This window comes from Melozone crissalis, unplaced genomic scaffold, assembly GCF_028551555.1.
Source record: "Melozone crissalis strain CALT ecotype California unplaced genomic scaffold, PUWL_Pcris_2 ptg000029l_1, whole genome shotgun sequence".
Taxonomy (NCBI): domain Eukaryota; kingdom Metazoa; phylum Chordata; class Aves; order Passeriformes; family Passerellidae; genus Melozone; species Melozone crissalis.
The window spans coordinates 15,076,138-15,092,930 of NW_026535807.1; the positions used below are offsets into that span (position 1 = coordinate 15,076,138).

The 16,793-nt window shown below is 39.3% G+C and overlaps 1 protein-coding gene across 18 annotated transcripts in view; it reads right to left on the reverse strand.

Annotated features, from left to right (window-relative positions):
* Nucleotides 1-16,793, reverse strand: part of PBRM1 (polybromo 1) — a 55,315-nt gene that overhangs the window by 16,373 nt on the left and 22,149 nt on the right. For 13 of the 18 annotated variants that reach the window (XM_054280663.1, XM_054280671.1, XM_054280662.1 and 10 more), the window contains 13 exons: nucleotides 15,444-15,585; nucleotides 14,876-14,973; nucleotides 11,908-12,184; nucleotides 10,994-11,099; nucleotides 9,183-9,825; nucleotides 8,106-8,317; nucleotides 7,152-7,337; nucleotides 5,735-5,892; nucleotides 4,905-5,171; nucleotides 3,399-3,544; nucleotides 2,951-3,108; nucleotides 2,089-2,272; nucleotides 712-922 (listed from right to left, as the gene is read on the reverse strand). In XM_054280663.1, coding sequence (XP_054136638.1) covers nucleotides 712-922; nucleotides 2,089-2,272; nucleotides 2,951-3,108; nucleotides 3,399-3,544; nucleotides 4,905-5,171; nucleotides 5,735-5,892; nucleotides 7,152-7,337; nucleotides 8,106-8,317; nucleotides 9,183-9,825; nucleotides 10,994-11,099; nucleotides 11,908-12,184; nucleotides 14,876-14,973; nucleotides 15,444-15,585 — 2,788 coding nt within the window. The remainder of the gene's footprint in view (nucleotides 1-711; nucleotides 923-2,088; nucleotides 2,273-2,950; nucleotides 3,109-3,398; nucleotides 3,545-4,904; nucleotides 5,172-5,734; nucleotides 5,893-7,151; nucleotides 7,338-8,105; nucleotides 8,318-9,182; nucleotides 9,826-10,993; nucleotides 11,100-11,907; nucleotides 12,185-14,875; nucleotides 14,974-15,443; nucleotides 15,586-16,793) is intronic. The other 5 variants (XM_054280661.1, XM_054280672.1, XM_054280666.1 and 2 more) reach the window with 1 other exon arrangement.

Here is a 16,793-nt window from a genome sequence, read left to right on the forward strand (position 1 = left end):
CTTGCAAGGGAAAATGCATTTGGTGGCTGCCCATGTGGCAAAACATCACACTCAAACCAGGCAAAAGTTTTCAACTTCAGCAACTATCACAACATCCAAAGACATTTCTACCCCAGGGTGACCTCCTTTCAATGTAATGCAGCAGAAATCCACACTGCTGGTCCCAAAAGAGTCTGGAACTCCCTCCTGTTCCCAGCAGATCATTCCCATTGCCTCTTTAAGATTGGTTGGCATTAGCTTGGATGTGGGAGTGTGGTGACACAGATACAGGGTTTAATCCAGTTGCCAAGAAACTTTTTTGGTTAGTTGAATTTCCAGCTAACATAGTTCCTCACTCTGCTTCCACACTAAGTTACACAAATTCCAGGCCTTGTGTAAGAAAATTTGTATTTGAATTTTATATAAAGACCTGATACTTCTGAACAAGTGTCACAGAAAATCCTATTATTAGAAATAATACTAAGACATAAAAATGTACCCTGGATTTTCCTCAGCTGAATGACCTCCTTTAAAAATATTTTAATGGAATGAAACACTATCACCTGGATATCATTTTGCACATGTCAACATTGTTTTGTGTCATTTACTCAGTACACTTGTAAACTTCAGTATAAATCCTTTTTTTGTATATAAAATGTTACTTTCTTCATTTGGATTGGGAAAAGAATGTGGACTATCAAGGTTTAAGGGCTCCTGAAGCAAAGTCCTTACCTGGGGTGGAGTATAAGGCATTATATCCAAATCACTGGCTAAGGGGGCCTGAAGCTGAGGCATAGAAGGTGTTTCAGTCATGTCACCTTCCTCTTCTCCCATCTCCTCCATGTCCTCATCACCTCCTTCCAACTCTGCAAACTTTGCTTCCAGCTGCTGAATCTTCTTTTCCAGGAGAGGAGATGGCTCTTTCTGAGGAACTATGGGTTTTCTGGAAGGTGGAGGAGGAAGATAAAAAGCAGCTGAGAACAGACTCATACCTTACTGGTGAAAGAACTTGTTTTTTGAAGAGAAAAATCAACTTTTCTTAATTTTTGACTGAACAGTATAGAAACAAAGGTGACTTGAGATGTGCCTAAGCTTCCTTTGACAACCCTTAGCAGAATCAATTTTGTGTCTATGGCCAGTGTTCATTTCAGTCACTTGTCAGAAGGATTTTTTATGAGTAAGAAGGAGATTTCAATACAAGTACTTAATTGCCTTCTATTGTAGAAATTAACACCACAGCTTCCTTAGATTTCACATTTTACTTAAGTGAGAACTCAACATTCTTATTTTATTAAAATGAATGTTCACCAAAAGATTTTCCCTACTCATAATGAGGACTTAAGTATTTTCACAATATCCAAGAAAATGTACCAATCTGATAAAGACTTTTCTTTAAGTCAGAGGAAGAAAAAGAAAACACCCATTGGTATTAAGACCATAAAAAGACTGATGCTATCTGCATTTCTTCCCAAGAGTGTGGTTATCTGAAATTACACCTCTGACCTCTGTGGATGTCCTGGGTCAGGCTGGGATGGGGGTTAATTCCCTGCACAGCAGCTGAGAGGTGCCTTGTTTTGGATGTGTGAGACAACAGGGTGGATAACACATCCTGCTGTAATTAGTGTGAACAGATCAGCCTCAAGGCCTTTCCTTTTCCCCATTCTGTGCCCCAGCAGGCTGGGGCTGAGCAGTGATTTGGGAGAGGAGACAACCAGGACAGCTAAGCCAAACCAGCCAAGGAGATATTCCATACTCTGACACTGTGCTGAGCAATAAAATATGGGGAGAAGGAGAGGACAGGGTACATTCAGGGTTATGGCATTTGTCTTTCCCAGTAACACCCATTACAGGTGCCAAAGCCCTGCTTTGCAGGAAACAGCTGAACATCTGCCTGCTGATGAGAAGTAGGGAATTCATTCCCTATCTTGCTCTGTTTGTGCATGTAGCTTTGCTCCATTTTTCCAACTGTTTTTAACTTGAGCCAGGAGCTTTTCTTCCTTCTGCCCTTCAGATTCTCTCCCCTATTCCAGACCAAGAGGCTGGGTGGGGGCTTAGCTGCCAGTCCATTACAATCCAGAAGAGGTTCCCTCATTCCCCTCACATTTTTACCTAAAATAGTATATTTCATCATCTACAACTTTCGCAGACAGAGAAAACCTCTTCAAGCCCTTGAATTTCTTCATCTGTTTGTCGCTTTCGTTGTAGCGGCTCTCGCAAAGAAAAACATCGTTTTCGGAGATTTCTGTTGGTCTGCACGAGAGGAAGTCTTTGAATGACAGAACGACACACTTTCCTGCAGAAATGAAAGAGCTGGGTAAGAAGGCAGCCACACTTGCAGGTTTTCTTTTAGAAGTGTGGAAAGTCAATTTTTTTGCCTGTTTTGTAAGTGTGGAAGATTCCTGGCACCTGGCACAACTACGGAAAATACATCAATTGATATTCCAGTCAAATAATGCCACTCACAAGAAACCTACAGCAACTTAATGCAGCCTTTGGATTGCTTTTAAGACCTAGAGAACCCACAAAATCACAAGGCCCCATGATCAGTTCATATGGAACTGTCAGTTACCGTATTTATCACAGCATCATAACTCCAAAACAAAGCACACAGCCATCATCTTCTGCAACAAATCAAATTCCAACCTCCTACTCTTCCTTTCAACTCTGCAGGTAATATGTGCTGGAGTTATTACATTAATATGCAAGAATAATGGAATTTTCTGTTCTCTGCCTGCAATGCTCACTTTCATATAATACATGTCATTCCCTTATTGTAATAAAGCTTCCTAACAGTGAATTCTCACCACAGGTCCCACAGGTAAGAATGCATATTACAAACTCACTGAATAGTATCTCCTCCCTCCCTCAATGAAAAAGATGTACTTGGAATCAAGCCTACACCTAGCCATCAATCACTTCAGATTGGGAAGGAAAAGAAGATGTACATCAGATTAAAGCTGTTAATAATTACCCAAAATGCAACTCATAGGACAGGTCTCCTCCAAGTTACTCAAAAACACCTCCTTCTTGTAGAACATTTTAGTTGGCTCATGCTCAGTTTCTTCAGGATGTATAAAGATTGGACCAAAGAAATAAGCAGCTCCATCTCGCACCCACATCTTCTCAATTCTGCAAAGAAACCAAGCCAGCAACACAAATGAAAGGCCATTTCTCCCAGATGAAGCAGCAGCATATTCAGGAAGACCATCAGTGGAAGACAAATACAGAACAGTCAATTTCAACTGTACAACCAGACCAGGTTTTTATCAGGCAGCTAAAATTCCCCCTCAATCTATCAACACCTTGTAACACTTCATTCACTTTTTTCCCCGCCTTCTTTTATACCTTTTTACAACCAGCCCCTCTTTTATCCAAATTATTTTTACAGCTGTAAACTGCAAACAAGAAGCTGCCCCTACCTCCCCACTCGAGGCCGCACCAGCCCATGGGATTTGATGAAGACACAGTCCCCAACCTTCAGCCACATGTCATTGTAGCAGAGCTGCTCAAAGTAATGGCAACCTGGCTCCCCATTGGACATTTCCACTGGAACATCTTCTTTGTCCTGCAGGAGAAGAAGCATTTAGAAACTTGAGGAAGGAGGAAAACCAAGTACAGAAATAAAGAGATGTCAGGTATCAGTAAAAGGTTTTGCTCTATCTTTATGTTAACAATAATAGGTAAAGACTAAGCAGAGATGTGTGTGCAAAAGTTTCCTGAATTAAAACTGCAAAGCCAAAGATACCCTCCATGTCTGTCACAAGCTTTCCTACCTCACACAGCTCTAATTTTGCTAGAATAGTAATTTACAGGTCTTTTTTTTTGTTCTGGCGCTTCCAAGTAAACTGGCCAAGCCAAATCTTGTCAGCTTTGATGGTTTAAAGCCCAGTAAAGTGTTTGGGAAGCAAGAACTGAATATATGGCCAAGCTAACAGACACAAAAATGTAATGATTCAACTGTCTTATACAATAATGTGAACACTCCATGTACTGCTTACAAATTCATACCATCTGCCCTATTTAATTTCTTACTTTTTAGTAAAAACTCAAATTGTGCCTCAGCCCAACTTTTAGCCCGGGATTCCAGAACACCAAGGAAATACAGGCTGTCTCACCAAGGCATGGAAGGAAAAGATCCTAGGAGTTTTCATTCTCTCAGTATAATTAACTACATCTCTTGCCATGAATAAATATACTAACACACACTAGGTGTCTGGCAAAAGCTGACAATGTGTGTTCTCAGGTTCTATTAGAAAATGCAAAGTGGATTTTTCAGGGGTGTTTTTTATTGATTTATGATATTTTATGAGTCTCTTATTTTTTCATGGCTCCAAATTTATTTCAGACAAAACTAATTAAATTTAACTGATTTTAATACACTTACCTAAATTTATTTGTTTTCTTACTCTAGGTACAATAAATGAACCATTTTATCCACTATGTTAGACAGAAATATTCTAAAGGATTTTGACAACAAACTACTTCATTATCAACCACAAACAGGCCACAAACATTAGAATATTATGTGTTACTTTCTGCTGCCTAGCTACTGCCTGTTTTACTGAAATGCTACACAACAAAGCATTTCAGCACTGCCATGAACTAAAATTAACTTACAGTTCTACAGGTTCTTTAGGCTTAGGGCAGGCCTTACAGTAAAAGTGTAACTTTCTGGAGTGGTAAAAAACCCAAACTAACCCCATCACAAGAAAGAGGTTGGTAACAAATATTTACACAGTTGATTATTTTCTGTCTTTTTATATTTTGATTGTGTTAATTTACAAATGTCTGTAATATAATTTATAACAAAAATATTATATTCATTTATATTTCATTGTGTCTGGATGTGGTGAAACCCAAGCCATGAGGGCTAATATTCTATCATTCTCTGTCTGTCAAATACAATCAAGGTTCCCCTTGCATACCTTTTCAAGATGAAGGATACTTTCTCCCACCTTACTGTCCTCCAGTGTTTCACTGTGCTTCTCCTCATCTACTTTGTCTGTATTGGCAAACACAGAAGCAACTCTGACCACAGGCAGGGGCACATCTCGTGGGACAAATCTGACAGAGCTCACAGGCATAGTCCACAGTTTAATCTTCTTAAAAGACTTTGTCTTTGCAGAATAGCGCGACTCACACACGTAGACATCCTCATCTCTGAAGTTTTCAGGGCACAATTTAAAATATTCCTGCAGATTGAAGGAAAAATATGAAACATTTCAGCAACACCCACACTCCACAGACACACAGTGAACTCCCTCTCATGGCTTCAGTTTATTCTATGCTTCTGTCAGAAGCCTTTTTGCTGAGCTCTCTTGTTCCAGTTTGATGGCCAAGTTTTACCAAGAATAACAACTAACAAGAAATCCCACCTTTAGAGAAGGCGCTAATTCAGTACAGCTTGGCATGTGAGAAAAGTTAGGTTTTATTCATTTCCCAATCCAGTGCATTAACAAGTACAAGCTCTGCAGCCTGAAATCATCTTCACAAGATTTCTGAGCTTTGAATTGGGAAAAGGACAATTCACCAAGCCAGGGGGAACCATAACCATAAATCAAGCAGCACAGGGAACTTCCATCACCTGGCTGAACCCCACATCTCAGGAAGAAAAGAACATCCAAACAGCCCACAGAAGCAACACCTATTTTATTTAGGTATAACTGGAATGTCTCTATGTTAGAGTGCCTACAGCTCTACAGGAAACAGCAGAAAGCATGACTTGTTTTATAAATTAGTCTGAACAGTCTCTCACCTTGACAAACATGACCACACATTTGCCTAAAATTTTGCTAACAGGAACTTTACTGTAATAATCACTTTTAAAAACTTCTTTCTCCAGGAATTTTCGTGTTGCAAGATGAAAAGTTTCATTTGGTCGATAAAACCAGCAGCCATAGAGCCATTTCTCTCCTTTAAAACAGAAAACAACAACAACAACAACAAAAAAAAAAAAAAAAAAGAGAAGGGAGATAGAAAGAAAAAAATGTAAAATTACATTTTTTTAGTGCATGAGCCAAGTAAGAACAATTAGCAATTGACTGATTAATCAAATAGCCATGCAGTCATTTATACTAGGAGCAATCTGCTTTTAAACAGGAAAATATTCAGCTTTTCAGAAAAGGAAAACAAGTTATTTTAAAAAGCCTGACAATTGTTATTTTTCCAGTAAATCCTGACTCAGCAAAATAAAGGAGAAATTTGCTCTTATTTATAGATCTTGACTTTCAGGCCTTGAAATGGCTTTGAAATCCACACAACAATAACCTGATTATTTAAAGAATCTCAGCTAACTGTTTTTCAGTTTTTTAAGAACTATTTCTTTCACTTTATGCTATGACAAATTACATGATGACAAACTCAAATTGGTAACAATGATTTATAAAGAAGTTACAAACGTACTTTTTTTCTAAATCAAAGGAAACCTGTGCCCATCTTTGGTTCAGATTTCTCAGCACAAAAACAGTGCTCTTCTGTACCTAAATTACAAGGAGTCCATCCCATTCAGAATCCCACCCCTGCAAGGCTTACAATTTGAGGGTAGGCAAAAATGAATACCAAAAAAAGCCCATGCTGTCTCAAGAATTTTCTGTTTGCAATATACTTTAGAAAAAAGGAACTCAGAAACAGCAACAGAAAAATACTCACTGGTTCAAACAGTTCTGCCAATAAAATAAGTAAAATCTACATAGGAAAAAAAATCAAATTGGAAGCTTGTAGCATTCACATTCTCTGAAAAAATCCCTTCTCCCAGGATTTTTCTCCTGGGAAGCTTAGAAGCCTCAGAGAAAAGGAAAAGAATTCTTATTTTATTTGCTTCTCCTCAGTTTTTCTCATGTGGAATGTGTTTGGAGATTGTTTCATTGGATTCTGCTGTGAGTTATTTTGACTTTTTGGCCAACTGGTGCCAAGCTGTGTCTCTGGAGAGATTCACGAGTTTTCATTATTAGCTTTTTAGCATTGAGTAGGTATCCTTTCTGTATTCTTTAGTATAGTACAGTATTCTTTAATATAATATAGTATTACAAAGTAATAAATGAGCCTTCTGAGAACATGGAGTCAGATTCACCATTTCTCCCTGCCACAGGGGTCCATGCAAATATCACAGAAGCTTGAAATTATAATAATATAAGTTTCACCCCAGTGTTTTCCTGCAGTAAGGACACCCTTACCAGCTGAATCTTCCCACAGCCTCTCAATGCAGACAATGTGAGGCTGCAGGCTGGTCTCTGCAGGCTCCACATACACATAATCCCCCACGTGGTACATGCTGTTCTTGAAGCTGCAGTCCTGGCTGTAGGTCCGATGCAAACTCGACAGCCCAGCTGATCCAGAGGAGTCTTCACTCTTTTCAGCTTCTTATTTCAAAAAGGGAAAACCAATGTTAGTGATGTCATAATTCCATATTAGCTGAGATTCTTGATGTCAGTGCCTCACTTTGAGCCTGGAGGCTTTACTGCTGCTGACATATATGAGGGAAGATCAACCATGTTAGAAAGATGATTTGTGGACAAAATTGCCAACAGCTGTGCTCCTGACTGTGGAAAGGTGCAATTGGAGAGCTTATTTATTCCTTTAAACATAGTGCACAATGGAGCACAGACAGAAACAGCCAGGAACTGTGAAATAAAGGACCTTCAGGGTACACTTCATGCCCTACAAAATAGTGCAAGTCCACTCCTCTGCCCATCCACAGTAGCCAAAGCACAAAAGGTTTATCAAACCTCAGTTCTTCAGCAGTGTTAAAAACATGATCATAGACAACACCATCAGTACTTGTCAAAAAGAAAATTACTAAAAGGTCAATGGGAATATTCATGGTTAAGTTTATTATCAGCAGAAAGCTGAAGTAAAAAACTACTGTTTTCTTTTATAATACGCATGAAATAATACTGGTACCTTAATGTATTCTGATTAAAGAGTGCACATAGGGATAATATCTACCCACATCTCTTTCTTAAAAGCTCTCTGGCCTCTGAATAAAGCACTCATAACTTGAAAATAAAAGACTGGGGGACAAGCTGACTATTGAGGTCCTTTCAGCGGCAAAGCTGCAGCAACACATTATATGGGTGGGTACATTTTTCATTTGGTACATTCAAAATATATGAAACAAAAGTAGCTACCTCTCTTCTCCTCCTCCCTTTTGAGCTTATCCTCCTCTATTTCTTTGGGCAGCTTTTCCTTCTTTTCCTTTTCTACATCATTATGAAGATGCTTGGTGGTGTAGCTGAGAGCAGGTGACAGCAGAATCTCTCCATTTTTACACAGCTCATCTCGAATTTTAATGAAAAACTGCTGAAGTTCCACTGCATCCTCATAGATCTCTGAATCAGTCCTGTATAAAAACATGAGCAACAGGGTAAAACCACAGTTTGTGCAGGGTCAAACAGGAGCCTAAACACACCCATCAGTCACCACTCTGTGATCAATTGAAAGTTTCACTCTGCCAATGGATTTCTCTGCTTACTCAAAAGCAGCAGCAGAGACTGGCTTGAAGCCATGAAGCATTAAGTGATGGTTCACCTGTTAGTCCACTGTCAATCTGCATTACAGTTCACCCACAACAGTATTTTGGTATACACCAGTCCTGAAATGCCAGGAAAATCAAAGGTAACTAGTTGTAACCAAGGCTACTTGTGACTGGACCTCTACAATCTGTTAACTTCTGAAAACTCGAATAATAACAGTACTATTTACAAAACTGACTTATTTTAACTATCCATACTCCTCTCAGTAGATGTTTTAAGACAATTTTTTACCTCCTCTCTTCACAGTCAAGCTCTCACCTGCACATTCTCAAAAAGGCTACTGAATTCAAGCAAAACACTAAAAGAAGTTGCAAGTGCTCATAGTTTTTGCACCATAACTCAACCAAGTGTGACTGCTCCAAAAGAGTAATTCACTATTTGAACAGCTAGAGAACAGCTCTCTTTTTCAATTTAAAAGTAAGTAGGAATCTTTTTGTCATGAGGTGTCCTTTGGAAGATTATTGTCAAAATGATCTCTCAGCAGAAAACTAACTTCTTCCTTGTTTTCAAATCAAAGCAAATGTTCCACTGAAGACCTGATAGAGCTTTAGAAATTTAGTTTTACAAACACCCATATCAAGGAAAGCAAACACCTTAAAAAACTTCAGCCTTTGTCTAACATTAAATGCAAGCCTTGTGATAAAGATACCTGAAAAGTAAGGGTTTGCTCACCTGTTCATTCTCCGGGCCCTCTCCAGCACCTCAAACATGTTCTCCTGGAACAAGTCCAATCTTCTATAGCGATTATTTTCAACATTTTTTCGGATAATATCAAAAGTCAGAGGAGGTTTATTTGGGAAGTTGGGATCAACAGCAGGAATCTCAGCTAAGGAGTCGCTGTAGCATCTGCCCTCATCATCCTGGTGGCTCATAACGGATACAAAGAGGTTATGGATAAGTTCCTGAATCAGCAAATTGACATTGGGCACATGAGAATCCTCATCTCCTTCTATTTCTCTCCGAGTTTCAAGCAGAACCTTGTGGAGCACCAGGGCATCTTTATAAATCAAAGACTCGGGCTCGTTGTACGTGCAAGCGTTATTGAACATCATGACGAAGTCCTCCACCATGGAGTCGATGTCCTGGTATTTATTTGCCATCATGTGGCTCCTGATCTTCTCCATGTCCACGGGCTTCTTGATGGTGACGTAGTAGTCGGGCAGCTCGGCGCGCGAGGGCAGCCGCAGGAAGATGGCGCTCAGCCGCCGCCCGCGCTTGTCCGTGTAGTTCTTCACCGCCTCGTACACCTCGTTCAGCTTCTGCTGCATTGGAGTCATGTACTTGGACTTCTTGGGAGAAATGCCACTTTTCCTACCTAACACCACAAAAATAACAAAGGAGTTATAAAATGGCAAAGCCGAGAACTTGCAGGTTTCTTTGTCCAGAGAATTGCTCATGGGAGAAGCACTCCATGGTGTGAGCAGAAGCCTCACAACACAGAGCCTATTCCAGGCTGCAGCTTCCTTTGTTTTTCATAACTCTATGAGGGTTTTTTTTTACTTTCTTTCTGGCAAACACAGAATATGTTGCTCCATGCTACACCTGGCAAAGGCCTCCTCAGGCTTCAGCAAGGAAAATATCTTTTTCTACCTAACAGCATTAACAAACTCCCCTAAACTCCTTTTGGTCTTACAGTTCTCCATGAATTTGTCTCTGCAGCTGCTAAAAATCCTGTCATCACAGGATTTGGCTATCACTAAAATTAAGCATTCAAAATATGATCAGATTCCTTTATGACATGTTTATGCCAAATTAGAAAGGATTATTATAAGTAATATGCAAACTAAGGCCTCCCATGGCATTATCAGGTTGGCTTTTTGACTAATTCAGGATCTTGTTACCGCACTGCACCTGTACTCTACACCTGTGCTTTACCCAGGAGCTGCACATTTAATTTGCAAGAAGACTGTGTGCAGTTATTTTCTTTAAGGTTTTTGTGCAATTTTATCCACCTCAGTTTGCTCAGCTCTGAACACGTATAAAGAGAACATAAGATTTTAGTAGTAGCAAGGCTGTAAGGGCAACAGCTCAAGGAACTTCACTTCCATGCTCTTCATGGCTTTCAATAATCTGCCAAACAGGGTTCACTTTTTTTTAAAAATTCTGTGGAAATCCCAGACATTCAACCAGTGAAATTAAGAGATTTGCTCAATCTGAGAAGCCCCTTACTTGACTGATCACATAATGCCCCATCTAACATTTGGATAACACTGTATGCCTAAATCTTAATCCTTCCACCCATTCCAAAGTCTTTTTTCTTCATTTTAAGTTATTTTTCTTAGAAAACACTACATGCAAACACTTAATTACATTGTAAAATACAGACATGCCATTGCTATCAAGATTTTGAAAATATAATTCTACTTTCCTTGTCAGTGTTAACAACTGTGCAGAACACATCTATGTGTAAAAGGAAGATCTGTTCACCTGTATTGTGTTGTAAGTATTGAAATGAGACAAGGCAAAGCACAAGGTTGTCTTACTTAGCTTTAGTTTAGGGGATGCAACATCATCATCTTCAGCCAAGGGTCCCAGCTCTTTCCTTTTTTCCTTCAGGATCTTTTCCAGCATATGGGCATCATTATACACCTATTAATCAGTAAAGTAATCAAAATCCAACCAAAACAAGGTTTACTGTGTTTACTAGTTAAGAACTAGCTCCTAAGAAACACTTCAGTGTTAGTTTGGAGAAGCTGAAAGCAAACTGGAGTATTTTATTTAAATAAATAAATAAATAAATAAATAAATAAGCCTTTCTTTTTAACTGACACAGCTAAGCAGAACTGATGCCACCCTCTAAATCAGGGAGCTACAAATGTTGAAAAAATTATTCAATTAAGATGCATCTCTATTCCAAAGACTACAAAATGGCAAGGGGGCAGCTTGTTATCAACTTCTTCATCAAACCCTTTTGCTGAGCAATGAAAGATCCCTTGAACCACTGAGATTCCATCAAGGTACAAAGGACTACAACAGTCCTGGGTCTTCAAGCTCTACCCTGGTGATGAAGTGCAGCTGCTGACCAAGTTCCTTATTAGAAACAGCTGGAGGTTTCTTACCACCTCCCTGCTCCACATCATTCCTGCTGCCTGAGAAACATCACAATATAGACGCACCCAACATTATACTTATAAATGAAAACAATATCCCTTTCAGACTCATTTTGCTAAGCTAAACAAGTCATGTCTTCTAGTCTGATCTCCTACACTCTCCACTTCCATGAAAACAAAGCTGTTTTCCTTCTAAGACACCCTTTCTCAGAAGTTCTGAGAATTTCTACTTTAGTTCAATAACCAATTACAATAATTAATATGTGTAATAATTGAAGTGAAGCCATCCTAAGAGCAGTTGATGCCTGCAAGGCAGCAGAGAGTGTGGCTGCTGAGCCCAGCAGTACCTGGGAGCCCTCCTCGTTGTAGTGCCTGGCATTGCGGAACATGAGCTTCATGTCCTCGATCATGGCCTCCTCCGCCGCGTACTTGTCATTGCGGATGTTGTGCTCTATCATCTTCAGATCCATTGGCTCCAGGATGATTTTGTAGTAGTCTGGATAGTCCTTTTTGGATGGTTTAACCATGAACAGATCACAGAGCCTCCTGCCTGTGCCAGGCTCTCGAGCTTCTAGAACCGCGTTGTACAAGATCTTCATGCGCTGCTTCCGGATGTTCTTTTTACTGTCGGGTTAAGAACATAAAGAAAAGAATAAATGTCAGGGGTTCCTATCCCCACTTCCAACACCAATATCAAAATGATATTATCTTCTACCATGAAGAGACAACAGAACCACTTAAACACACACACAAGAAGTTCAACATTAAGACCAGAATTTGCAATTGACAACAGCATCACAATCAGGAGCCTGACACAGAAACAGGAAATTACTCTGCCAGATGATCGTTCTCTCATTGACCCTGAGTTCAAGTGTACTACAAAATAAATCAACTAACTCATTTCTCAAAGTGCAAAGGCCAAAAGGAGCTCTGAGCACTTTCCAGATGCAGAGAAAACAGACCAGTCAGGATCAGGCATCTGAATCCAAGAGCTCAAGATCCAGAGTGAACAGGGTAAAACCCACCAGTCAGTACCTTCATGATTACTTCTGGTGAACACAGAATATCAAATACATGAGCTATTTATCTCAGAGTAATTTTGTGCATTCTTCAGTACCAAGTAAGGATATCAAGGATGCAGTAGAAAGAATTGCTTAAATATCTGTCAATCCAAATGAAGTCAATAAAGCTCCCCAAGACTGCAAGCCCACAATGGTACGTGCTATCCCCACAAATGTTACAGTCATCCTGTGAGTAGCTGTTATGGTTGTCTCAAGAAATTTGACAGCACAACCAAGACACAGCTTATCATAAAAAAGTACATGGCTCCCTGCACACATAGTACATGGCCTATAAGTAAATTAAATAAGGGAGAAGAAAATTCATTTCAATGTATAGTCTCAGCTCAGATACTGTGGCACTCAGCAATACACTCACTACAAAGCACTTGTAAACAGGCTTCCAATCTGCAATCTCCTCAAGACTTATTCAGGTTGTTATAACTTTGACTATTACATTGTAATATAATATATTACAATAACCACCACAAAAAATTACCTTCAATTGCAGAATGTGCAAAATATCCCAGAACAATTTATTAGAAACCAAACTGCAACACAGATTTCCCATGATGTGGCTCTTTTCATTACACATTTAAAATAAACCTAATTCAGCATAGTCTTATGCCTCAGATATCTCTTACTTCTTGGTGAGATCAGCAAAATAAAGAAAACTAACAACAAAGAAAACTCAAAATATATGTTCTATATGCTAAACATTACCACTGTTGACAAATGTTGGTTAGTTGTTCCCACTAGCAGCTGAGCAATGCCAGAACACAGACATGTTGCCAAATCCCTCATTTTCATGTGTTTCCAGGTTTTTATCACTCATTTTAACAGATATAGGCAAAGCAAAACCAAAGCAGAAACAGCAATAAAAAGGCCTGCCAATACTCAAGATTCATGTCATGCATCTGATACATAAAAGGGGACATTCAAACAACTTTCTTCTGGGTAACTGTTATTTTCCCAACAGGATGAATTTTGCATGGGTTATTGGTTTCTTTTTCCAGCAACATTTTGGAATTCCTCTCATTGCTTCACTTCTGTGATCAGCAGCATTTATGATCTTTTCCTTGCTATCATTCAGCAAGTGAATGGATAACAAGCATCAAACTGACAACATCAAAAGCATTTTCAGGTGCTCTTCAGGCATTATTCTGATCTCCCTTGCCTACCAACATGGGAAATCCCTTGTTCCCTTTCCTCTTTTATTGTTTTTAGATGACAGAGCCTGACAGATTTTTTCCTTTTAAGCATTTCAGTAGTGTCTGGCACAAGGTGATCAAAAGCAACATGGGATTAAAAGGACTCTGATGACAATTTGACTTGCTTGATTAGGTTAGTACTTCTTTTTGAATGTGAAGATCACAAAGTTAGTGATTTTTGCAATTTGTTCCTTCCTTGGTTCTGTGGTCTGCCTTTCCTTTCCATTAAATTTCTTCTTCCCAGCATCCCTAGACTGCACCCCCTCCTAAACCCATGTTCATATTTTCCCTCTGAAGCTTTTTAATTTATGTACATTTCTCCATTTATTTGACTGTTCTTCAGTGACTCTCTGCTGATGCTCTACTCCATTCCCTTCCTCCCCCCACAACAGCTGTTCCTTTGACAAAACAAGAAATAAATACCCAGGAAGCCAATGCTCATAAGCAACACCAAAGAAAGATGCTGAAAGCTTGCAATTTTATACTGGCTGTTGCTACCACTGCATTATTATCTGAGCTGGACTTTACTTCAAATGACACCATAAGGCAGACTAGAGAAACTCCCTCTTGCTGGAGTGAAATGTATCATCAACATTAATTAAAAACCAGCTATCACCATAAAGAATACCTTCCAAAAGGCATCATTATGCCCAACAGAAGAGTCTATTGCAAATCACTGGGAATTTGGTTCATGTTATAAGATCCTAAGTCATCAACCTCTTATAATCAGTTTATCTATTTGTCAGGCTAAAATAAAACAACTCTCCCCAAAAAATCCTGAAATCTGCTGAGAAAATCACTGAGTTCAGTGCAATTACAGGGCCCATTTTACTTATTGAAGGGATGTTGACAACTGCCAACTAATAGACCAAAATAGGGAATTAATAGTCAGCAAATAGTTTTGAATTAATTAGAATCAACACTTAATGATGTTTCAGAATTACAAATCCTTACACAAAGGCTAAAAAAATTATGGTTTAACATTCTCTGTAACAAAAAAGAGATGCAGCAATGTTATGTCCTGCAGGAACTACAGAAGCAGATACCTTTTCCTTTTTGAGCTTCCAGTATCAGATGTAGCAGAAGAAATCATGCTGTCCCCATCCTCAATGTCATCTCTCCTAGCAAGCTCCTTCTTCTTTGCCTGAAAAAAGAACAGAGCTCTGAAGCCAAACTCGTTGCTGGACACTTAGAGAACAGAATTAAAGAGCAGTATAGTTCTTTCTAACTGACAGAACAACTTTTGAGGAACCAACTTGAAAACAATGCCATTTCAGACTACAGCACTTATCTGGAACACTTAATGAAATCTGAGAGGTTTTAGCCTTATTCAATTAAAGGGAAACTCAAAAGCCCTACATCATCAATTTTCTCACAATTTAATTAGGTTGGGAGTCACAGTAAGGAATAAAGTGACTGAAAGAAATCACAGAAGGCAGCAGGTGTGCTGAGGAAAAATCACTTAATGATGCTCTCCCTTCCCATACTTCCCTCTAAGCAAGAAAATACTTCTGCAAACACAGGTCTAGTTAAAAATTATTCTGGAAAAATATCCTTTAGGGAAATAAATTTACATGTGAAGTTCTATCCTTTTGCTTGTTCTCCTCCACATACCTGCATAACCTGCTGCATTTTTAGCACCCTTTTATAGATGGCAGAATTGGGGACATTGTAGCGCTTGGCATTTTCAAACATCAAATTCAGATCAGCCTCCAACTGATCTAAAGTTTCATACTCATGGTTCTTCAGCTTGGTTCTGCAAAAGAGAAATATTAGTCAGCTAATTTCACTAGTTACACGGTCCAAAACAGTCCTTTAATATCCTCATTTTCATGACAAAGCAATAGTGAAAGAGTTTTAACTACAGAAATAGCATTTACTTTTTGATTCTCTAGTAACATTTTCCACTTGTAACTAGATAAGGGAAATGTATCTTCTCAAAGAATGGCTTCAGTAATTCTGGAAGCTGTGGAGCCTGAAATTCTGTTTTCATACCGGGGTGAGATGTTACAGGTGAGGCAGCAGCACAGGCTGCAGTGCCCCTGAGCCCTGACCTCAGCCAGGCCAGCTCTGCACAGCCCCAAACGCTGCCTCCCTTCCATCAATTCCACTCATCTTCAGTGAGAGCCAAAAGCACCCAGCACCTCTCATGTTAAACCTTCCAATCTGTGTCTTCCTTTAAAAAAACATCTGATTGTTGACTGGGGATACAGCAAAGTGCACTTCACCTGACAACAGTTACAAGAGGACTAACAACAACAACAAAGTCATTTTTCACATGCTAAACACATGAATCAACGTGAGTTAATGCTCAACTTGATGTGTTTTCTTACACAATGCTGGAAGTTCTAGCCACCTTTTTTAAAACCTTCCAATATTTCATTACACACAGCAGAAAATACTAATCTGCAGCAACACAAGCCCAAAACCTGTCACAGCTGCAGCACAGCTTCCTCCTCCTCCTGCCTGCACATTCACCAGTCACACATCACCTTTGCACCCAGCCTGGCTTCTGCAGCACCTGGCTGAATGTGTCCCTGCCTGATGGAGCATCATCACTACCATGAAATAAATTTAATATAAAACCTTTCAGTTTTATATTAAGCTTGCTCCTCCCACCATTTGCTTATCCACTACCCAACAACCAAGGTGCAGCCATCTGATTTTAAGCAAACCATTTACATTCACAGCTGTGCTCATCAAAGGCCTGAAGCAAAAGTAAAAACCCCACTTAGACTGAATGGTTTGGAAAGTGATAACTTCCAGCCAGGGACATAAGAAATGAAAAATGTACAAGCACAGAAGTGATCCTGTTCTAGCCTGCAAAGACATTCCTCTCCTACCATTCTCTGTGCTGCTGTCAGCAAACAATAGGATGATTAATTAGGTAAGTTATTTAAATAAGTATTTCAAACAGATTTAATTACACTCAAATTCAGCAGAACTCAAGCATCATGACTTCTC